The 25,620-nt window shown below is 45.4% G+C and overlaps 1 protein-coding gene across 2 annotated transcripts in view; it reads right to left on the bottom strand.

The window, feature by feature from the left end:
* The window catches only part of TGFB2 (transforming growth factor beta 2), a 77,857-nt gene that overhangs the window by 36,825 nt on the left and 15,412 nt on the right, over positions 1-25,620 (bottom strand). The window contains exon 2 of one of the 2 annotated variants that reach the window (XM_056110734.1): positions 22,964-23,050. The exons of the other annotated variant lie outside the window; for it this stretch is intronic. Coding sequence (XP_055966709.1) covers positions 22,964-23,050 — 87 coding nt within the window. The remainder of the gene's footprint in view (positions 1-22,963; positions 23,051-25,620) is intronic. 2 annotated transcript variants of the gene reach the window in all.

Here is a 25,620-nt window from a genome sequence, read left to right on the forward strand (position 1 = left end):
GAACCAAGTGGCATGGCTTAGTACAAATCACCCACATTCATGGATAGATGTGAATAACTCTCCTAAGGAGCCCATGCTCTGCTTCTCCAGTGGGACAGAAGCAGCTAAGGCAGCAGATCTACCACATCTTTGCATCTCTTACTTAGAGCTGGAGCTGGAGCAAAGCAGACACTGCCTTAGATACCAAGGAGCCAGGTCAGCATCCTTGGTGTCGCCTCATTCCTCCAAGTGCAGTCTTCTCTATAAGATGGACTCAGGCAAGGGTGCAGAGATCCTGACAGCTCTGGTCTCTGAAGGCTCCAGATGTACAAAGAGGTTCCCCTGGGCTGGGCTCAGTTGATGGGCAGATATGGGCCTAGATCTGCCACTCAAGCTAAGTCATGTTCTCACACTGAACTGTGCTATGTAGTTTGGAAGGCCATCCTCATGTCCTTCTATCACTTTTCTAAGCAGTTCATTTCTACTTGCTTCCTTTATTTTTCCCATGAGGGTCACTTACATTTGTGGTAATTCTTCCTTGTTCTCCTCTCCAACTCAGAGATCCTTAAGAGTGAACCTAATTCTCAACCAAAACAGAACAATCTAGGTTCTGTTATTAAGGAATTTATACTTTCCTTAATGTACCCCAATATCAATTTAGCACAATTCAGGTGGCACAGTGAATCAATTTCTCTCCCTCATCCTTTCTGATCACTTCCTATTTCCTCTGTATTTTGAAGTCATGAAAAATTGCACTTAAGTATTACAATACCAATTGTTCTACAGATATTATTAGCTCTGTGTCACAAGCTCCAGGCTTCCCAGTGATAAACTGATCATCCAGCCTTCTGCGTGTATTTATTTTACTTGATTCCACATTCCAAATATGTCAAGATGGACCTAAAGTCTCCTCTGATAAGTCTGTATATTCATTTGCTCACTGATACTGTAGGACTAATGTCTTTCAGAACCTTCTTGATGTCCTGTTCATCTACTTCTTCAGTCCACAGATCATGATTCAAGTTTGCAAGATGGAATTAGAGCCCTGCACCCACACCAGGACTCTTTCCTTTCACTGTCCCAGAAGCCCCTCTGTGCTCACCATCTCTGAGAGGTTAGGGCAGGCAGGTCTACAGGAAGCCTTGTGAAACTGATCTCACACCACTGCCATGAGGAGATTTCTGAGCAGCCTAATGACATATCTCTTACAAGGTGGACCAGTAAGGTCAGCTGCTTCCTACTGAGAGTACCCAAGGGAAATGTCCAATGGGACAGGGAGGAGGAAGTTTCCAGAATATCCATCCTCCAAAGAACCAGCCTAACCCAAGAATGCCCAGTCTCTCAGGGAATGGTTTCCAAATACACTTCACTGGAAAGATGAACAGAAATAGTTTTCCTTATGTAAAATGTAAAGTTCCCCCTTTGTATCCCGGAAGTAAAAAAAAATCATAAAACAGGAGCAATAGCAGAGAACAGGGGCTAGAGATGTAAAATGAGGTGTAAGGCATTCACCTTGCAAACAGCTGACCCCAGTTTGATCCCCGGCACTTTGTATGGTCCCCTGAGCACTGCCTGGAGCCATCCTTTTGTGCAGATCCAGGAATAAACCCTGAGCACTGCTGGGTGTGGCCCAAAACAAAACAGAAAAGCAGAGGACACAGGGCTTCCCCAGCTCATTGAGAACCTCATTGGAAACTGGCACCTTCCTATAGACCAGACTGATGAAGTTTAAAGACAGAGCTGGAGCAGAACCAGTCTCTAAACACTGAGCAAAAGTCCACTCTCCTCACTAAAGGACAGTCTTCACGTGTCCTTTCATGTGTTCTGTCTCCTGCAGAGTTCTGCGACTCTGGCGGGCCCATGAAAGCAAAAGACTCAAGCACACTGTGGCTCAGGGAAACACCCCAACCTACTCTTCTCCCAGGTTCCAACTTGCCAGCCAGAAGCCTGATTCTGGCAAATCCAGTTCAGTTTCCCAGCTCCCTCCTTGGTCAGCAATTCCTCTACATGCACTCCTTCCCCAGAGACCAGCCCCGCCCCCAGCCCCGTGCAGCTCTGTTCTACATCTCCAGATGCAACAAAAATCTGGTAAATATTACACTTACAAGGTAAGAGGTCTGGAATGCTTGGCATCTCAGGAGGTGCACAGTGGCTTCTTGGCACCCCAGACACATCTACGCTGCAGCCCCCCAGGCCAAACTGAAGTTGGCTGCTCTGCACAATTCAAATAAAGATATTAAACATCCTCCAACTCTATAACCATGTGTACTACTTGCAAATGAAAGGGCCTCATTTTCAAACAGCGCTCTAAGGAGAACTTGGCTCTTTGCAGCATTGGACAAGTTTCTAATATGCTGATGATTCTGACTCACTTCAGCCAGGTGGACTCTACTGCTAGAAGTGGTGTCCTTATTAGTGACCCCACACTCCTGTTTTATGAACAATGAGGACTAAATTGGGCATGGTGGGGTTATCCTGGTTCTGCAACATGCTAACTATAGATCTTGAGGAAGTTAAAGAATCTCTCTGGGTCTGGGTTTCTCACATGTGAAGAAGAGAAAATAATGCCCATCATATTAGTGCCAGGATCACGTGAATTTATGAGTCTAAGGGCTTACATGAGTTTCCATAGGATAAAAGCATCGCATCTGAGTACTGTTATCATCATTCTCATAATTATTAACCTAATGCCAAGAGTGAATGAAGAAACTAGGTGTAGCCTCTTTCTCAATTAACAATGGAGTTTCAGCCTGATAAACCCACCTGAAATTGCTGAGTCAAAAACGAATTGGAGGGGCTGGAGAAACTGTATAATGGGTAGGACATTTGCCTAAATGCAGCCAAAGCCAAACCCGGTTCCATTCCTAGCATGAACTATGGTTCTCCCCCCAAGCATCCCAGGGAGGGCTCCCTGAACACACAGCCAAGAACAACCTCTCAACACCATTGGGGGTGGTAAATCACCCCGCTTTATGGTGATGTATAAATATCTCAGAATGGACTAAACACTGGACCCAGAGAGGAAAACAGTCAAGAGGCATGGGTGATTTCCTTCATCATAAATAACTCCCTGGGGCTGCAGCCACAGCCTTGCCCAGCCCTGGATAAGAGGCCTCTCCTCTTGCGTGGAATACAGAAACAGGTCAAGTTCGAAATCATAGCATGGTTTTGACTACTATGCAGCTGAAACCCCATCTAAGTAGAACCATTAGAAGTTAGAACATCTGTACTTAGCAAAGGGACACTGGTTCCTTAGGTCAGTAGGAGAACTTAGATACAACTAAATTTTTAAAAATTTACTTTTAGCTGTTAGAAAAGATGAAGTCATGAAATTTACATACAAGTGGTACTACATGGAAATTATCATGCTAAGATAAATGAGTCAGAAAGAGAGGGATAGACATAAAAAGATTGCACTCATCTGGGGGACATAAAGTAACAAAATAGGAGATTAATACCCAAGAATAGCCGAGATCAGTACAAGGAGGATTACTCCATGGCTTAGAGGCCAGCCAGGCATTCTAGGGGAAAGGGCAGCTCAGATAAAGAAGGGAGCACCAAATAAAGGGTGTTTGGAGGATCCTCCCAGGATGGGAGATGCATGTTGAAAGTAGACTATGGACCGAACATGATTGCCACTCAATGCCTATTTTGCAGTCCACAACACCTAAAAGGAGAGAGAGAACAAAAGGGAATGCGCTGCCACAGAGGCAGGGTGGGATGGGGGACATGGGGGGTGGGAGGGATACTGGGATCCATGGTGGTGGAAAATGGGCACTGGTGGAGGGATGGGTATTTGATCACTGTATAATTGAAACCCAAGCACAAAAATTAGTAAATCTACAACTGAACCTCATGGTGTTTCACTAATAAAAATTATTTTTAAAAATTTACTTTTGTTTGTTTTGGAGGGGGGGTTCATGTCTGGTCATGCTCAAGGATTACTCCTGATTCTGCACTAGGAATCATTCCTGGCAGATCTCAGAGAATCATATGGAATGTCAAGAATCAAATCTGGGTTGTCTATATGGAAGGCACACACCCTACCCACTGTACTATCTCTCCAGCCCCAGATGCAACTGGATTTTTCCCTCTCTGTCTTATTATCAAAAGAGCCAGGAGAAGAAAGTGCTCAATTTAGATCTAATCACAGCAAACAACTTAGAGTTCACGGGGGAAACACATGACTCAGCTTCTCTCTGTTATGACAACAGGGAAAAGGGGTCTATTTGCAAAGGACTCCATCTTACCCTCCTCAGAGACCAGCTCGGAGCTTTTCCTTCTCAATCTGGTTAATTTTCCATTTGCTTCCAAATGTGTATAAAACATGGAGAGCACAGCCTTTCACCTCTCTATGAGTTAGTCTCATCATGCTCCCCACTGAAGTCCAGAACCACTGTCCAATCCAAATGGCCCCCTTTTGCCTTCCCTCCCACCCATCTCCTTCTGGAGACTCCCCAATTTTCACAATCTGAGACTTCCTTTCTAAGAGCTATTTTTGTTATGTTGTGACAGTTTTGTTGCTTTAAAAATGGGAAATTCTTTTCCCTTTCCTCTAGGTGTTGGGATGGAAGTCAGAACCTTGTGCAGGAAAAGCCTGTACTCTACGAACCACATGCCCACATGCCCAGATCACCTCTTGGGTTTGACTTGAAACCTCCTCCCTCATGAACACCTTGCAGAGACACGTGAGAATTGAAGGGGAGCACTAGAGAGGAGCAAGGATCATCGAGTTTCCCCAAGGCATAATGGAAACGTGAGGCCCAGGGATGGATGACTCAGGGGGAGAATACCTGCCTTGCAGTTGCATGGCCATGATCCCAGTTCCTAGCCACCCCTCAAATGTACAGGCATGATCCCAGCTGCTCGAGTTCCCAGAGTCACAACAAAGTGTTCCATGATCCCAGCATAGCCCAGAAGACTGTGGCATGCTCTGTGCAACCATACCACAGAAGGGGGGAGGGGGAGGGGAATAAAAAGAATTTCTGACAATGATATAACGAATTTGTGTCCAGGGGGGTAGAGGCAAGTGTCCCCCAAGGGTGACACAAAGGCCTGTTCTCACCAGCAATAGCCAGAGTCACTGGCATACTCCCGCTGGCTTGGCTGGGAGGGGACTGTTCCTATGGTCACTGCCCTGAGTCCCAAAGTGCCATCAGATGCCACTACCTGTTCTTTGGCCACATTCCTTATTCTCTGGAGTTCTCCACTGTCCTCCCCACCCTTCCACACTCACATGTCAGGCTATAAAAGCAAGGGAAGGAGGAAGATGCTGGTACTGCAAACTTACTTATTTCACAGAGGAGACAAACGCAGTGAGAGGTTGGGAGAGATGAGGCCTCTGAGACCCCATCCTGTCTCTTTGGAGGTGACTCTCCTGCCTATCACTGATGCTGGACAGAGTTTCTTCTTAACCATAGCTACCCAAGGGACAGACCAGGACTGAGCTTCCCAGGGACCCGGATGGGGCCAGCTAGGGTCAGGAGACCAGCCTGTGTCTGTCTGCTTCTGCTCTGTGTTCTGGAAGATGCAACCCAGGATGGGGAGCAAGGCTCCAACAGAATGAATCACTGAGCTGATCTGGCACAGGGGGGCGGGGAGGGATATCCTTGTGGTTAACCGCACTTTACTGGAGTTTTTATTGATTGCAGTTGTACTGAAAGAGACGAAAGAGACGTGAGTCAGGCCTCCGGTATCTGAAGACTCGTCAAGCACAGAATTCGAATGGAATCTGAATGGATGAGGAGGGCAAGGGCTGTGCTGGGTAGCAGGAGGAGCTTCACTATCCACATAGATTGTTTGCCTCTGTCCTGCTTAGGCCAGAGAAGAGCTTGGGTCATCCAGGCCCCTTCATTACAAGGCTAGGTCCCCTTGGTGCTTTGAGACAGAGCTTCATGGGTGTTGGAGATACCTTCTTCTGAACCAACAGCCCTCTGTTCTGATCTCGGGACTGGTCAATATCACTCAACCACTTTCTATTCATCTGCTTGGCTTAGGACAATCAGTTTGACAAATGTGTCTTCCCAAAGACTCTTTAAGTTCCTTGAGGTGCTGCAGAAGAAAATAACCATAGAAAGGCTCACAATAGGACCCTGAAGGAAGTATCTAGGTGTAGAACCTTGCATGTGTGATTCTTGAATTCCATCCCTGGCCCAGCAATAAAAAGAAAGAATAACAATTACAAAAGCAACACTGCTACACCCTGTGAGGCTCCTGGTGGTAGTCTGGGAGCGTGTCCTACCAGAGATTCAACCCAGGTCTCCAGCTGCAGAGCCTGTCCTCCAGCCCTCTGGGTTCATTCCCACTACTGGCTTTAAGGAGCAATTGTCCTGTACCCTCTGGAATGATCCCATTTTGGTGGAAGCTAAATATAGAGGTTAGTTTTCCAAAAAGGCTGGGGGCAGTTAACATTACCACCTACAGTGGATGAGGGTAACTTTACCCATTACATTCCTTTTAATTGGAATATAATGGGTAAAGAGGGAGCTTGCCCAGTCCAAGGAGCGGTCACATGATCCCAACCAACTTCTCCACCTGTGGGTGAGACTCTGAGCTTCTGAATACAAGCCTTTGAACAGACAGAGGCTCCCTGAGAATCATAAAAGTAATAAACCAAGAACTTTGTATGTCCAAAACTGATATGATACATTCATTATTCCTCCACAAAAAATATATATGTGTCTGGCCAAGATTAGTACCTGGAATTTTGCTCCATGACTTGAAGGCCAGCCACACATGCTAGGGAAAAAGGCAGCTCAGATAGAAAAGGGAGCACCAAATAAAGGGTGTTGGGAGGATCCTCCCAGGATGAGAGAAGGATGCTGAAAGTAGACTATAGACCAAACATGATTACCACTCAATGCCTCTTTTGCAAACCACAACACCCAAAAGGAGAGCGAGAACAAGGGGGAATGCCCTGCCACAGAGGCGGGGTGGGATGGGGGGATGGGGGGGTGGGAGGGATTCTGGGATTCGTGGGATTCTGGGAATTCATGGGATTCTGGGATTCTGGGAATACTGGGATCCATGGTGGTGGTAAATGGGCTCTGGTGGAGGGATGGGTATTTGATCAGTGTATAATTGAGACCCAAGCACAAAATCTGTAAGTCTACAACTGTACCTCATGGTATCTCACCAATAAAAATTTAAAAAAAAAAGAAAAATATATATATATATGTCAACTCACTCTTCTCAGGGACAATCCAGGCAGCTCTGGAGGTTTAAGGACAGATGGGAGAGGGCAATGCCTAGTCACGGAAATAGCTGTTAATACCCACATTGAAGCAATTTGTGTTAGCTGGTCAGACCAACAATTTCATTCAAACTTTTTAGCTTGTCCTACTCTTTCAAACATTTTCCATTGTCTCGGAGGTGGATGGGGGAGGTAGGACAGAACCTCGGGTGCATGCTAGGTGCCACACGGTTCTGGAAGCAGCTCTGGGGACAGCCCTAGGAACCTGGCCTTCAGTACCCACAGCGGGGCCTCTCCTCAGCACAGCAAGTATCCAATAGAATTGGCTCAACTAACCGAGAACCACAGGCATGTACCCCAAGCACTACTTGGGAGCCCCCCAAATAAGTAAATAAAACACTGTCACCAGTATTATTTTCCTCTTGCCACAACTGGTTCTACCTTGTTTCCCCAATTCTTTAAAAACATTGGTTTGTCTCTGTGTGCCAGCTTGATAATAAAATCTGGAATTTATGGCTTTCTTATGTTTCTCAGAACTCAAAAGCCAGAAAGTCAAAGGCTTCACGGTGCCCCTTAAAGTGAAAAAATGAATCATTTACTCAGGCCCTACCATGTGTACCCCCAAAATCATGTTACATAATTAATTTTTTTCTTAAGGAACAGTAAGCAGGAGAGGCCCAGCCTCCAGCCAATTAATTTAAAACGAGGTTTGGAGAATGTAACTGGCTGGACAAGCTGAGTCAGGATCCAAAGTCCCCATCTACTTGATGCATTGCCTGTGCTTTCCTCCTGCAGTGCTGTAGACAAAGTGTCATCCCTAAGACTGATCCTGGGTGTGCTTGTGAGTCACACTCTTGGCTTATCAACAAGAGGTGGGGATCCAAGCACCCCAGGTCGACAACTGCACAGGATTTCACGGAAGGAACCCCCGTCTGCTGTAACAAAGCAAGTGGAACAGAAAGGCCCATTATATGAACTCGTCTGTCTAGACAGATGACTAAACAGGGGTCCCTCCAGGGTTAGACTTGAATTTCCTCCGCTCAGTCTGTTGGATATTTAGAAAAAGAAAAAAAAAAGAATGCTTAAAGGTTGTCATGTTAATCCAACCCCTCCTACACAGCTCAGAGAGTAGTTTAAAAGTCATTTTTGGTGCAGCCTGCATGTGTTAACGTTTCAAGCAGAAATCAAATGGAAACACCAAGAGCTCTAAAAATACTTGCGCTGTCTGGCTAAGGACCTGAGCACATGTCCTGTCTGTCCCTTTCTCGCTCCAGTGACAGTCATTTGAACTCACAGAGGGAGCACGGGCTAATCCAGGTGTCCCTGGAGAACTCTGCGTGACAAGAATGCATCCAAGCAGACCTTCTCTTCTTTCACACAAGCTGGCCTGGACCTATGGATGGGCCCTGGGGATGCTGCACTTTTCCTAACTTGTAAGACTGAAAAGCGCTACTGAGCGTGAACAGAAAGTCCATCGAAGGAGCAAAGTAAATGCAGATGCTGGCGATGATCGCATTTGTGTTCGAGCCCATTCCTGCGGCTGGGTCAGAGCTCTGAGGGCAGGAGTGCATACCTTGTATGATCAAGGCCCTGAGCTCCATCCTCAGCACTACCAGCTTCCTGAGCACCACTAGGTGTATACCTGGAGGCCTCCAAGTAAGCCCCAACATCAAGCCCCGCCCCCCACAGTACCATGGGGGCTAACACCAAGCAAACCACCTGTTTAAGCAGTACCACGAGTGAACACTGCTTGGGAGGCCCATTTCCCACCCACCCCCCAATATGCCCATTCATATGATGATTCTCAATGTACAGAAAATTGCCCTCGATAGTCCATGAGAAGCAGACTCAGACCAGAGGCCCCCAGGAGAAACACAGAGCCCACCAATAGACTAGACCTCTCTCGTTTTCTAAGAGGTCTTTGGCCAAATGTAAGACATGTTCCCATTAAGGTCCTAGTTAGGTTCCTACTAAGGTCTGTCCATTGCCCCCGTCCCAGTGCAACATTCCCTTTTGCAGATGGGGAGAGGGACACCAGCAGGCCAGGGGGTGTCTCAGACTCTGGCAGGTACCATTCTGGTCTTTGAACAGGCATTAAAGGACAGAAGGCAGCCGATTGGAGTAAGTGCTCAGATTTATGAGCCCAGGGAAAGGAAGAAAAATGTTTATTCAGGTAATGAGCTGCAAACTGGCCCCATTGAATACACCATACCCTAGAGATGACCAAGCAGTCATCTCTACATGTCTCAACAGTCTAACTGAAGAGTTCAGACATTCAGCTTAGAGGTGCTTATCAGGAAAACTATATTGTTGTCCTACAAAAGAGAAACAGCACAGAGACCTGGTGTCAGCTGCTTGCCTTGAAGTTTCCTGAATATTTTTCTTTTTGGTTTTAGGGTCACACCTGGAAGTGCTCAGTGCTCATTCCTTCACTCCTGTCAATAGAGGACCATATACAGTCCTGGGGATCAAACCAGGGTCACTTTCTCTTGAACTCCTTTCTTGAGTTTTAGGAGAGTAATGTTGGATGTCAAAGACAAAGACCTGACATCCAAACACTTCCTTTTTCAGAAAAGAATAATGGTCTCATCTCTCTCTCTCTCTCTCTCTCTCTATATATATATATATATATATATATACATATATATAATTATTCTCTGAGCTGTAGTGATATAGCATAGTGGATAGGGTATTTGCCTTGCACACAGCTGACCCAGGTTCGATTCCTCCACCCCTCTCGGAGAGCCTGATAAGCTCCCGAGAGTATGTCGCCCGCACAGCAAACCCATGACATATTCGATATACCAAAAACAGTAACAACAAGTCTCACAATGGAGACGTTACTGGTGCCCACTTGAGCAAATTGATGAACAGGAGGACAGTGCTACAGTGCTATATTATTCTCTTGCTCTTTTCTTTTTTATTTTTGATGCCTCATTCTTCCATGCAAAATCTTCTCTATTCTGAAGTGTGTCATCATAGGGGGTAACAGAGAGACTGAGCTTTAGAGTTAGGCAGGTCAAGATCAAGTTCTAGCTCTGTCACAGCCTCACACCTGCAGGACCATTGCGCGATGCCTCTAAGCCTCGGTTTCTTTACATCCAGTATAGAGAGGAATCGTGTTTATCTCCTCAGGCTAGCATGGAGATTAGCACAATGCCTAATACAAGGATTCAATTGTTGATGGCTAGCATCATCATTATTCATTCTGTTATTAGCAGAGACAGACTCCACCCTCTGCATCTGTCATCACCCCTATCAAACACAGGCCTTTGCTTCATGCAGAAATCCGCTCATATTAAAACACAGATCACCAGACAGAAACTGTGAGTGGGAACAAAAGCTATTTGAACAAACTGCAGCCCCCTCCTGCCCACCAAAAAAATAGAGGTTCTCTAGAGTTGCTGCATGTTCGAATTACACAGGAAACTTCTGAAACATCACAGCTATGGCCGTGACCCAGACCAGTGGGTTTGAATAGCAGGCAGGAGACCCCAGCATGAGTATATATCTGTACCCTCTGAGGAAACTGATCCACAGCCAAGCTGAGCAATGCCACCCTTATGAATGAGAGACCATAGACACAGTGATCTGTGCAAAGAAGGGGCAGGGTCCTTGGGTCTCTGGCACCCCAAAGCAAGCCTTTGCCTCAGAACTAGTGACTGAGAAGGCTTGCTTCACCTTTTTCATTTCTCAAAACAACTTGCTCTCTCCCTGTAGCCACTACGACCTTGGGGCCCCTTGAGCAGATGATTCCCCGAAGCCATAGTGGCAACAGGTCTGCAGGAAACTATCCTCTCTCCACAGTGGGGACAATGGGCAAAGAACATAGGAGCTTGGAAGAAGCAGCAAACCCAGACCAGGACAATCATGAAGCAAGTCCTGCTGTCAATTCAACGTGGAGTCAGCTCCACGTTAGAGCAAAGCTCCCATCCAAGTGCATATTAGAAAAATATGGTCTGACTATGTCTATTCCAGAAGGATCCAAAATCAATTTAGACTCCAGTCAGTGGACAAAGTTCACATTCAGCAAAACAGCTCCAGCAACTGCATCTCACACACACATAACAGAGCGATTCAAAAATACGGGGGTCACCCATGTGCAAAAACATGCTCTCACTTTTCTTTTCCACCATTGACCCCAAGAGTGGGATGCGAATGCTCAGCATCTGTGCCTCCTAAGCACAGGGTGGGAAATAGGGGAGAGAGGGGAGATACCACCGTGAACCGGGCCTGGAGGCACTCCACTTTACTTACTCCACAGCCCGCAAAGCATTATGAGCCCAGGCGACCTTCCTACTCAGTCACTGTCAAGTGACCCAGGTCCAGGTTAGACAGCTGTCTTGGGGAGCTGCATGGTACATGAAGATGAAATCACTGTGTAGGCCTGGAACTCACCCAAGAGAGATAAGAAATAGGAAGACTGTACTTCTTCTAGCCAATGGGAAAGCATCAAGAGACTCACTCTCTCCTGGAAATTCATCCCAAATACTTTCTGTGGACATGGCAACAGCTGCTTCTGGGCATGTCTGGACCATCTCAGTCCAGGGGACCCCAAGGCTGAGGTATGTCACTGTGTGTTTTCAGGTATGCATTGATTTGAGAGCTTCCTGGATACATCAATTTCACATACCACGTCAAGGCTTGTTTCAGAAACTTGTTCCTCCCCCTGGCCTTTTATACCCCATTAACTTGGGATACAGGAAAAAGTCAGACATAAAAGTAGCAGGAATGATAAGGATAATGAGCTGAGAATCCACCTGCTTATTACTCAATAACTACCTAGTGTACAGTGCCCCCTAACTATACATCTGCCATACCATGTCAAATCATGTCATACCATGGAGAAAGTTTACAGCATGGGTAAAATTTTTCTCTTCCCCAACCCCAACTTTCCCCCTACACTGTGGTCAACTCTATCATTTGTTTAAAATGCTCAATTTTCTATCTCTTTCTCTTCTCTCTCCTCCATAGACTCAGTCCCCACCCCAGGGCCTGCCATATTAAACTCAGTGTGGCCCATGGAGCAGGGGTGCAGGTGACTGGTACATCTCATGCCCTGCCCCCCTCAAGAATGTCAACATAGATAGGGTAACAGGGTAGAGATTGTCTCTTTAGCACCTCAAGCAATGAGTCCCCAACTAAGAGTCCAGTAGAAAACTCACTACCAGCCTATAGCACCTGTAATATAGTGACTATAATAGAATGATCCAAATGAGGGAAAGAGGGAGAAAGAGCAAAGCTTTGGAGCAGTGTTTATTTCTCAGTCTTTGTCTGAACACAGACCCCTTCCAACCTCATTTCCTCCTGTGCTCTTCCTTCCTATCAAGTAGGCCATGAATCTTGTGCTATGCACACCACCATTGACAAGATTTTCACCTGTGGCCTCCTTGGAATATCCTGAGGGTCCATAAAAGTCCCATTAGAGAAAGTCTACTCCCAAATGATCTTGAGCTTATAAAATAAGACCATCATCTTAACCTGTATGTTCATTACAGCAATATTCACAATAGCCAGAATTTGGGAAAACCTGAGTGCCTGAGAAGAGATGGCTGGTTAAAGAAAGTTTGGTACATCTACACAATGGAATACTATGCAGCTGTTAGGAAAGATGAAGTCATGAAATTTGCTTATAAGTGGATGGTCATGGAGAGTATCATGCTAAGTGAAAGGAGTCAGAAAAAGAGGAACAGACATAGAATGACTGCACTCATTTGTGGAATGCAAAATGACATAATATGAGACTGACACCCAAGGACAATAGACACAAGGGCCAGGAATAATAATTGGGATGGGACATGTGCTGAAAGTAGATAAATGACCAAACATGATAGCCTCTCATTATATATATTGCAAAACATAATGACCAGAAGTAGGAAATTATGGGGGAAATTGTCTGCCATAGAGGCAGAGGGAGGCGTGGGATAGGAGGGTGGATGCTGGGGACATTAGTGGTGAAAAATGTGCTTTGATGGAGGGATGAGTGTCCGATTATTGTATTGACTGAAACTCGAAGATGGAAGGTTTCTAACTGCATCTCACAGTTATTCAATAAAAAATAAAATAAAATAAGGTCATATTCCAGAGTCCTCAAATACCACATGAATTTTCTATGAACCCTGACAATGTCGCCTTCAATCTGCACTAACAAATACCTGCTGTCTGACTTCGCCCTAATCAGTATCTCAAAGTGAAGCTTCTGCAGTGTCACTGCAACGGCTTTAGAGGCCACACTGAGCTTGTAGGCTGTCTCCAGGAGTCCCCAAAGAATCAACAGGCAAACTCAGAGGAAAATCAGGTTGCCAAAGGGCGATTGGTCAGGGAAACACAAGTGATTTCTGGCACTGCTTTCCAACTGCATCACTGAGCAGTCACCTCTCAAGGAGAGCAAGTCACCTGCTGCAAAATAACTCACTTCCTTCTCTAGAATACTGAAATAATTTCACCTCTGACCTCTTGGATCACTCCCATGTCACCCACAGCTGAGAATGGCAGCCCTTTGTTGTGTGTTGGGTCAGGCATGCCCAGTGGCCTCACAGAGGTATGAGATCCCTGGAGACAGAACCCAGGGCAACTGTCCCCCATGATAAGGTCTAGCACAGAGGCTGGCACTCAGCAGACTCAAGAGACATCTCCACTATAACAGATGAAGCATCAACACCCTTTGTCAAATGCTACTCTCCAAACTCAAAAAGTTACAAAGCACATTTTTGTCCCAGAGACTTGCTTTTCCCCTAACACCAAACAGGGTTTTCTGACTTCACTGGCTCATGAACCTACTTCAAAGTTTAGGCAAAGGCTAGTGCCATCTGGACAGATCCAAATGGCTTCCTAAATGCATTTTCTCCCCACACAGCAAAAGTAGACTGTCATTCACTAAGGCCAGGACACAGTCACCTCTGAGCTCAGACCACGAGTCTCTGACCACTGCTTCAGAGATGGTTGAGACCAGGCATTTATGCCAAGTACAAACTCCAGCTACCATCATTTAACACTTGTCAACACAAATGGAAACCCAGGAAGCCAGTTACATACTCTACACCACTGATGCACCAAGAATAACACACCATATTTGATGGGGTGTAAAGTAGAAGGCAACAAATCTCGGGAATAGGTTATATCTATATGTGTGTGTGCATATATACATATACCTATTAGCATAAAAGACTAAACCTTTAACAACATGTTAGTAATCTCTTATTCAAGGGCTTAATGGCTCTAGGGTGAAGTACAGAAATCATCACATACTTTCCTCTGAGAAAACATTTTTTAGATAATTTTTAGCAGATTATTCATAACAAGCAATACGAAATAAATTATGTCCTGCTTTGAGGGCAGGCTTTGGGGGTCAGGGTGGAAACATTCAAAATATGGTGGTGGGAGGGTGTAATGGTGGTGGGATTGGTGTTGGAATATTAAATTTAATAAGTTACTGTGAACAACTTAATAAAAATAATTTTTTTAATCCTGTGGTCAGATATACTCTTCCCCAGATGTTCTTGATCATTGAGTTTCTGTTCCAATGCTGCCTTCTTACTGAGACTTCCATTCGTAGCTGATTTACCACTGGAAGCCACTTCATGATTTTATCCCTGCCCCACTGACCTAACTTTGATCATTCCTTAGCATTCTTCTTCTTATTATTCTATTATTGCAATGAGAACCACTTGGGCAGTGCTTGGGGGTCACTCAGTACCAAGAAATCAAAGCCAACACATGAGATCTACCACTTGAGCTACATCTCCAGCCTTCTTATTTGATGTATTTTTGCTTTTGTTGGGGCACAACCTAGCATTTCTCAGGGTACCATTGTGGTGCCAGGGATTCAAACAAAGATTGCCAGAGCACAACTATAAGCAAGTCAAGAGCCCCATCTCCTGTACTATCCCTCCAGCACATTATTTTATTTTTAAATTAACGAATGATCTTCTTCTTCCAGAATATGAAGTTCTCCACAGGCAACATTATCTTTGTTTTATTCACCAATGGTTCACAGGGGCCTCACTTAGTGCATCTGATATATAATAGACACTCAGAAAATGCTGCCCAATGAGCTAATATAGTATAAGAATGTCTTGCCATAGCATTTGACTTCTCATGACCTCTTCATGAATTTAACATGTATCTTCCAACATTATATATGTGTTGTTCATGCTGAAATTCTTTCCTCGAAGGCTGTGGTGGGGAGTAGAAGGAGCACTCGTCATTTCTTGCATGTTGAATAGCTCTGGGAACTATTCAATGACATATGCCATGTAAGTGGACTGGGCATTTGAGAGAGAGAGAGAGAGAGAAACAGAGACAGAGACAGATACAATGAAGAAATGTGCCTTTCACAGAGTGCCATAGATGCAGGCAGGAGTTAGAGGGTACAGGGTGGGGAAAACGGAGGACATTGGTTGTGGGAAATATAGAGTAGTGAAAGGACTGGGTGTTGGAACATTATATGACTGAACCCAAATCATAAACAACTTTGTAATTGTATCTCACAGTGATTAAATAAAAAAATTAAAAATTGAGATTACAAAAGTTAATCTCAAATTTTAAGATAAAAATAAAATAAACAAAATGAATACAACAAAAAAAGGACTGGACAAAGCATTTCTCCAAAAAGTTGGATGACCAAAATGACAACAGTCACTATGGAAACACCATAGACCATGACTCAATCAAAAATACAGTAGAGCCCAAAAGCTCTCACTGGAATAAAAGGAGGAGGGGGTACTGCACAAAGTTATTTATCAGTTACTTGGTCATTGAGTCTCTGGCTCCAATTTTCACCTGTCCTCAAACATCTGGTGGAGATAAACACCATTTGGAAAGAGAAAGTGCAGTTACTCCAAGATGTCTTTGGCACAGATAGTAGAGTTTACATTCCATCATTGGCTTGATCCTTGCCTTGTGGAATGTCTACGAACAGGATTCAAGCCACAAAGAGGTCTGCAAGGCTTTGACCAACACTACATCAGGGAATCACACAGAAACTAGTACATTCTAGAATACATGCTTGGGCTAGAATGATATCACAGAGGGTAGGGCACTTGCCTAGCACAAGGCTGACCCCAGTTCAATCCCTGGCATCCCATCTGGTCCCACAAGCGCTGCCAGGAATCATTTTTGAGTTCAGAGCCAGGAGTAACCCTTGAGCATCACTGGGTGTGGCGCCCAAATGAGCAAACAAATAGAATACATGCTCGGGATGACACACCGCACCCCTTGCTCCCCAGCCACAGTTCCCAGCAGTGGGCCCTTGAATGAGGAGGGCCTCTAACTCACAAGCCAGGCAGCATCCACCTCTGCCAGGGAAGAGCTTACTTCCCCTACCTCCATGGGGAACAGAGAGGGGAAGTGTGTGATCCTATTAACTACAGTCAGTCTTGAGGAAATGGAAAATACAGAGAACAGAGTGAAATCTCTACGTGGCTATGGGTCCAGCTCCTAAGCAAAATGACAGCTGATCCAAGAGAAACATGCTGGACCCCCAGTGCCCTCCTTGCTGGAGACAGTTAACAAACAGATCTGCCTCTTGCAAATACCCAAAGCCTGGAGAGCCAGCCACCCCTGGACAGAGTTCCCTAAGACCCAGGATCCTGGGCTCATTGTCCCCGACTGCTCTCACTCTGGGATATGTGATAGACCCCAGCTGCTTCTCTGTGTCATTTGTTATTTTTGTACATAGTTAGGCTATTCTTGCTGGCAAAACATCACTTTTAAATCTTTTTTTGTTCTTTTGGTTTTTGTTTGGGGCCACACCCAGAGATACTCAGGGTCAATATCTTGTTGTGTACTCAGGGTACCAGATGTGGTACCAGGCATCAAACCAAAGTTGGCCAGATGTAAGGCAAATAAATGCCTTAAACTCTGTACTATCTTTCCAGCCCTCCAGCCCCTCCTCTTTAACTCTTAACTGAGCTACTTAAACCTACCTGCTTTGTAAATAAATGAAAAAGAAAACTGAAATTAATTCATGGCTTTGAATTCATTCAATGAGTATATCTACTGCTTTCCTTCCAGATCCTTCTATCACAGGAAGATGTCATTGTACCAGGTTGTTAGGCTAGAACTGTTTTATGGAAGAATTCAAAAATACCACATAGAAGAGTATTCTCCTTTGATGGTGGTGGTGGTGGTGGTGTGTGTGTATGTGTCTGTGTGTCTGTGCGTGTGTGTTCTAGAGGGCAGACTCTCAGCATTGTTTGAGGGGCCTTGCAGTACCAGGGAACAAACTTGTGAGGTTCCCATGAGCAAAGCAGCTGTTCCAGCCTTCTAAGCCATCTCCACAACCCCAATAATAGTTTCTGACAATATCAGATCTTATGAGATGGTCTTACACTTTAGAAAAAACTGGTAAGTTAAACTCATCTTAACCAATGCTGGGGGCAGCCATGAATCAAAAAGGAGAAGAGTTGATTTAGCAGCCATCTGGGTCACGAGGAGCAGGGAAAGGGTCATTCCCAGGGTTCCAGCTGGAGCCCAGGGGGTGGCCCAGCTGCCACTTGCATCTGTATTGGGGGCTGGAGGGCAGGATACTGAGTAGGTAGAACACCCAGGTGGGAGCAGGGGAGCAAGAAGCATTGGGAGCTGCACTGCCTGAAAGGGAGTAGGGGTCAGGCAAGGTGACAGGGATGGCATGGAGCAGCTTGGCAGAGGCTGCAGCTCTGCAGGGGAGTGGGAGTCACATGCACCCTACAAAAACTCAGCCCACCATGGACGCCAGCCTCTGGCATCTGTCTGTTCACTGACATTTTTCCTCCATTACTATTTCTAAGAACAGAGACCCAAAAAAAAGTGCTCAGCACTCTCAGGAGGCAGACCTGAAAGGCACAAGTGTAGAGTGCTGTGAGGATTGAGTTCCCCCTTTTCAGGGTCTGTCTCCTATTCCCCTCCCTCAGAGAAGCTCCTGGCCTACCAGGCATGTGGATCAGGGTGGGTTTCCCTCAATGCCTCCTGCCACCCTCATCATCTCAACAAGAGGGAGGCCTCTCAGCTTGCTTATGGGGGAGGAAGGATGAAAGGAAATTCATGACAAATATATGTTTGATGAACAATTAGGAGGGAGACAGAAGGAAAGGGGTGGGATCTCTGGGTATAAGGAAAGCATCTGCCAGGAGTGGGAGAGAGATTACAGGGGTTAAGGTGGTCCCCTGACATGTTGGAAACCCAATTTACTCCTCAGCACTACACAAAGTTACAAACATTATGGGTATCTGCCCAGGTGGTGCTCTGAGCAATACTGGGGTGGCCCAAGGACCCCAGAACCACAGGACTCTCACAGTGTCATATCCTTGGGCCCTGGCACTGAATCACTGAATCAGTCAGCCAAGAATCAATAGAAGTCAAGGATATCCGGTTCAGCTACAAACTCAAGGACAGGGCTGGCCTCTGGCTGCTTCAATGACCAAGAGCAAGGTAATTCCTTCCCTAACACCATTGAAAAAGTTTCTGTTCATTTCTTTGCCCCATTTCCCCTCTAGAAATCAGAGGATAATTAGAATAAGGTGTCTTCCCCAAATCCATAAGGTACATGGAAGAAAATGTAGGCAAAACCCTCCACAATATTGAAGCTAAAGATTTAACGAACACCATTAACCAAGCTAGTGGAAGCAAAGATAAACAAATGGGATTACATTAAACTAAGAAGCTTCTGCACCTCAAAACAATCAGTGACCAAGACACAAAGACAGCATATGGAATAGGAGAGGTTATTCACCCAATACCCTTTTGACAAGGGGTGGTATAAAAGATATACAAGGCATTGCTTGAACAAGAAAAAACCATCCAACCCCACCAAAAAATTGGGCAAAGAAATGAACAGGAACTTTTTCAAAGAAGAATGGCCAAAAGACGCATGAAAAAAAATGCTCTTCATCACTAATCATCAAGGAGATACAAATCAAAACAACAATAAGATATTATCTCATACCACAGAGACTGGTACCTATCCAAAAGAACAAGAGCGACCACTGCTCACACAGATGAAAAAAGGACTCTCCTTCATTGCTGCTGGAAATGCTGACTGGCACAAAAACATCCAACCCCATCAAAAAATGGGGCAAAGCAGTGAACAGTAGCTATCTCAAAGAAGAGATTTGAATGGCCAAAAGGCACATGAGAAAAATGCTCTTTGTCACTAATCATCAGGGAGATGCAAATTGGTTTTGGAAAACAATATGGGCATTTCTCAAAAAACTAGAAATTGAGATCCCATTTGACCCAGCAATACCACTTCTGAGAATATATTCTGGGGGCCAAAACCATACAGGAGAAATACCACCTTTATTCCTATGTTCATTGCAGCACTATTCACAATAGCCAGAATCTGGAAACAACCTGAGTCCAAGAACAAACGAATGAAAAAAAAAAAAACATGGCACATCTACATACTGGAATACTATGTAGCTGTTAGGAAAAATTAAGTCATGAAATTTGCCTATAAATGGATGGACATGGAGAGTTTCATGCTGAGTAAAATGAATCAGAAGGAGAGAGACAGATACAAAATGACTGCATTCATTTGTGGTATATAAAAATATATAGTAGAGGGGGCTGAATGATAGTACAGCAGGTAGGGCATTTGCCTTGCATGCGACAAACCCAGGTTCAATTCCCAGCATCCCATATGGTCCCCCAAGCACCTCCAGGAGTAATTCCTGAGTGCTAATCTAGGAGTAACCCCTGTGCATCACCGGGTGTGAACCAAAAAGAAATATATATATATATATATATATGTGTGTGTGTGTATATGTGTGTGTGTGTGTGCATGTGTGTGTGTGTGTAAGATAGAGAAGAGACCAGTATGACAATAATAGTTAGGAATCAACACGGTGGACAAGAACTGAGTGTTAAAAGTAGGTAAATGGATACTGATAATCTTTCAGTATTATTGCAAACCACAATGCCCAAAAGGAGAGCGAGAGGACAGGGGGCAGGGGGAGGGAGGGAAGAAGAAACGCAACTTTCATAGAGGCAGGTTTGGAGGGGGCTAAGGGGGTGATGGAAAGGAAACTGGGAACACTGATGCTGGGAAATGTACACTGGTGGAGGGATGGGTGTTGGAACACTGCATGACTGAAATCTGATCATGAACAGCTTGGTAAGGGTCTATCTCAGAGAACCCCATTAGTGCCACATCTTTGGGTCCTTGCATTGAATCACTGGCTCAGTCAGCCAAGAATCACTAGAAGGGGTCTCCTGGGGTCCCACAAGTCAAATGATTCAATTTAAAAAGTTTATAAAATTGTAAAGGTAAACCCCTTAACATAAAAATATCATATGTTGGGGCTGGAGCGATAGCACAGCGGGTAGGGCATTTGCCTTGCACACAGCCAACATGGCCGACACAGGTTCGATTTCCAGCACCCCATATGGTCCCCTGAGCACCGCCAGGAGCAATTCCTGAGTGCATGAACCAGGAGTAACCCCTGAGCATCGCTGGGTGTGATCCAAAAAGCAAAAAAAAATCATATGTTTATTATTATTATCTCAATAAATGCTAAAATGTTTTAAAAAATTAAAAAGAATAAGGTGTCTTCAGTTCCAAGGACACAGGAGTGAGAGGGTTCTACCAAAAATATTTAAGAAGAAGGGATAGAGTATAGTGGGGAGGGCTCCTGTCTTGATCACATGGGCCCCCACTGAACACCTCCAGGAGTGATCCCTGACCACAGAGACAGGAATAAGCTCTGAGCGCCACTGGGTGTGTCCCTCCAAAAAATCCCCAAACTAAAAATAAATAAAGTATCCTTTAGGAGCCAGACTAATATAGCAGGAGGGCATTTGCTTTGCATATAGCTGACCAGGGTTCAATCCCCAGCATTCTATATAGGCCCCTGAGCATCACCAGGACTCATTCCTGAGTGAAGAGCCAGGAATAACCCTTGAGCATCATCAGGTGTGGCCCCAAAACAAAATAAATATATTTTTAAAGGGGTTAAGGCACTGGTTTTCCATGCGTCCAATCCTGGCTTGATCATCAGCACTGCATATGTTCCTTTGAACACTGCCAGTAGTGATACCTGAGCACAGAGTGAGGAGTAGCTCCTGAGCGCAACTGGGTGTATCCCGACATGCTCCACCACCACTAAAAAACTGTAGCACTGTCCTCCCATTGTTCATCGATTTGCTCCAGCGGGCACCAGTAATGTCTACATTGTGAGGATTGTTGATACTGTTTTGGGCATATCTGGGAGCTTTCCAGGCTCTGCCATGCGGGTGGGATACTCTCGGTAGCTTGCCGGGCTCTCCAAGAGGGATGGAGGAATGAAACCTGGGTCAACCGCGTGCAAGGCAAACTCCCTACCCGCTGAGCTACCACTAAAAGAAAATAAATAAAAATTAAAATATGCCTTCATTCTTCCATTCCTTCCATTCACATGCCAGCCCTCAGTCACTCTGAGCTTCTCTTTATTAAATTAAATGCATAGTTTAAAGACTATGAGTTCCTTTTGAAGAACTTTTTGGACCCTGCTGAGTCCAGTGTAAATAAACTTACCTGGAGCCAAAGCCATAGTACAGCTGGCAGGGCACTTGCCTTGTATGAGTTGACCTGGGTTCAATCCCTGGCACCCCATATGGTCCCTCAAGCTCTACCAGGAGTGATTCCTAATTACAGAGTCAGGAGTAAGCCCCTGAGCACAGCAGAATGTGCGCCCCCCCCTCCCAAAAAAAAGTAAATAAATAGAATAAACTCTCCTGATGCCTAAGAAGCCAGGTACATTGAATCTTACACGGCATAGTGAGCAATCACAGTACCTTATTAGCAGAACTAGGGTAATTAAAGCATATTTAAACAAAGAAAGGGATTCGCTAATCCCCAATAGAAACAAATCCTGAGATCTATAAAAGCTGGAACAAAGCATTGGTGAGGAGCAGAACCCACCATCTCCCTTTCTGTCATCGCACTCTAGCTGTTGCCAAAAGGACAAAAACACCTAAGGATGTATTTCTCAAACTCTACCCCAGTGACTAGTGAAGATGTGGCTATAACCCAGAGTGTTACAGAGCCACCAAAATGCCATGAGTTTTGGGCCAGTATTCCTCTCCCTGTGCCCTGAGCAGGAACAGTAGTGAGGTCATCTAGCCCCATTCAGTGTTTTAGGGTCATATGGTGCCCTTAAAAACTGGTGGAACCCATCAAGTCATATGCAAATCAGAAAGGGGTGAGACTGGGGGCTTGCTTGACCACACCCCCGCTCAACCTTCCATATGGTTCTGAGGAGTTGGCAATTGAGGATCACACCTGTGGTGTGAGCCCATGGCAAGATTGTAGGTCCAACCCACTAAAGCCTGGGCACCTGGCAAACCCATCTCTCATACAGCACAAAGCAGCACTAGGGTCCACAACAACATCACAAGAGAGAGTCTTCTCCCTCCATTTCAAGCATAAGAAACACTCATTGAGCCATGACTGTAGGCCAGGAATAAGGACAGAGATACAAGTAAGAGACAATGAACAGTTATGGCCTGGTCAGACTGTGGCCCCCTCCAGTGAGCAGCCTCCCTGGGAGGAGTAGAAAAGGACCATTTCAAAACTCTCTACCCCTCCCTTCTTCCCCCCTCGAGCATCTCTCACCCACCCACCCACCATCCATGCAATTCTGCAACAGTCAGCCAGGGGAGTTATCATTTTTCGTATATAAACTCAAAAGACCAAAAAACTCGGGCACCTGAAGGGGGTGGGGATTGATCTCAGAATTCACTCTTTCCCCTGTCATGATCCCCACAGATGATCAGTGCAAAGGTGGCCCCGCTCTCCCAACATGAAAGGAGGTAGGAAGGGTCAAGTGTACTCACCAAAGTACCCACAGAGCACCTGAGACTTTCTGGAGGAGCAGAAGATGCCCTCTGAGCCAGAGGGTGGTGCAACAAGTGAGCAGACAGCTAGGAGTTTTAAAAAGCACAGGCATTAGCCACTTCGCTGACTACAGACTCACACAAAGATTCACAGCACCAGAGGGGCTCATGAAAGCTCTCACCATCACCCCTACCCCACCTCCCCAAATCTATAGTCCCCATTACTGAGACACTAAGCCTCTGTCGAAGATTCCAGATTCTGAGTCTCAGATCATTCAAGAGACCTTAACCAACAACCGGGCTCCTCAATCCCCTTTCCCATCTGACACATTTTTGTGAGAGAAATACACAATGTCTAGGCAGACATGGTCCCATAATACTGAGACTAGCATTAGAGATGAATATAAAGACAGGAGACAGCCTGTCTGTGAAGAAGGCTGCCTTCCCTCTGGCTGGTTTACATTTCAGTTCTCTTCTAAACAGCCATCACCACTACTAATTGGAAACCTCCTTCTCCAAAGATCCAAAATGCCAGAGCAAAGCAACCCTGGGCTGATGAACCACAGTGCAGAAAGAGCAGAGGTTCCTAGGAGGGGCCCGTGGACCCACCATGGGGGGGGACACAGCCTAAAGCTCTGCACATTGCTTTCTTGGAAGAACCCACCACTAGAATCTTGACTCTCTCTTGCCCAGCACATCCTTACCAAAGAGAACAGAGGCCCCAAACAGTTAAATAAAAATGAGTACACTGGTGGCCAAGCAAAGGCCGTCCTCTGCATGGGCGGTCGAGCTGATAACCATTATGGGATCTTTGCATGAAGAGATGCAGCTCAAAACCTCTGGTCAGTCAGTTTCCTGACAATTTGGGCACAATTCTACTCCATTCATCAACGCTGTGCTTTGTGAGATGAAGCAGACAGAAGGCCACTGCCAAGGAATTTGAGAAGATTGAAATAAGAGCTCAGATTTAATAAGAGACTAACAAATAAAGAGGTGACCAAGGCAAATAACAACATCCTCTCTATCTCTAGCTCTCTCTATCTCTCTCTTAAGGAGAGTCTGGGACTGGTCCACCTTGTACCTTATACAGATACAAAGAAGTCACACAGCTGATCCCACCTCAGGGAATATTCTGGAAGGAACTCAGCCACACTTCTGATCAGACTTGATAAATAACAAAGGCAGACCTTAGGTCCTACTTTTATTATGTTTTCTGGCCCAATTTGGGGCTGGAGTGATAGCACAGTGGTAGGGCATTTGCCTTGCGCGCAGCCAGCCCAGCCGATCCAGGTTCGATTCCTCCACCCCTCTCGGAGAACCTGGCAAGCTACCAAGAGTAAAGCAGGCAAGCTACCCGTTATGTATTGAATATGCCAAACACAGTAACAAGTCTCAAAAATGGAGACGTTACTGGGCCCGCTCAAGCAAATCGATGAACAACAATGGGAGGACAGTGTTTGTTTGTTTCAGTTTTTTGGCCCAATTTGTTCTTTTTCATCTCTCCACTAAAAATATAGAGAGTAAGAGGCTGGGAATGTGGCTTAAGTGGCAAAGAACATGCCTAGCATGAGTGGGCCTTGAGTTAGATCCCTGCAGCACAACCCCATCATATGACACTAGGTGTGATCCTACAACTTTAAAAAAAATCAAAAAACAAAGATAACAACACGTATGGCAATTTTGTTGCTAACAGGATGAATCTTTTTAATTTTTTCCACCCTGGGGGCTTTCCAAGGAGTGCTCAGGAGGTCCAGGGTCTGCTCAAGGGTATGAGGATATGGTGCTGCATAAACCCTGGGGTGCCAGGAATATCTGGGTCAGTCAGCAATGCTGATGCCACACCCAGTGGCAATGGGTGGGGGGCTCCAGGGTTGTACCTGACGATGCTCAGGGGACCACATGGTGCCAGAAATCAAACCTGGCTCAGACAAATGTGAGGCACCCTCACTGTTGTACTATCTCCCAGCTCCAAAGAGCATCAAATGTAAATTTCTCATTCTAACAGAGGAAAAAAATGTAACTTATGGGACTCAAGAGATAGTGCAGCTTTTGACAAGGCACTTGCTTTGCATACAGCTGATTTGGGTTCTACCTCTGCCACTACATATGGTCCCCTCCAGGAGTGACCCCTGAAGGAAGAGCTAGAAGAAAGCCCTGAGAACCACTGGATGTAGCCCAAAGACAAATAAAACATAACTTTATCCGGTGGAAAAATAATTTAGTATCTGCAAATATGGAATCATGCTGGTGAACGCCCAAAACTGGCCTCTCATCACATCTCAGCTAGATCATTAAAAATAGAAAAAGTAAACACAGGTGTTAGATTTTGTCCAGAGCCTGTCACTTATCTTTTGGAACATTCTACCTACTAACAAGATCTGACACCTGAATGGGGTCTCCTGACAGTGAGAGCCCTCCTTCCTGGAAACACAAGACTCTGGACTTCATGACAAGGAGGGGCATCCCCTCCATACCCCAGGCCTCTGCACCCCCATGCTGCTATCATGCGGGCACCATATGTGGTTTCAGCTGACATCTAACCACACATGTTCTCCCCAGAAAGCAACCATGTTGTTTATTTTCAGAACTTTTTCCACTGCCTTACAGGGAAAAACGGCCTACCAGCATCAGGCAGCAAAGACTGGAAGCTACCCTGG

Source organism: Sorex fumeus, unplaced genomic scaffold (assembly GCF_029834395.1).
Source record: "Sorex fumeus unplaced genomic scaffold, SorFum_2.1 ptg000010l, whole genome shotgun sequence".
In the NCBI taxonomy this organism is placed as follows: Eukaryota; Metazoa; Chordata; class Mammalia; order Eulipotyphla; family Soricidae; genus Sorex; species Sorex fumeus.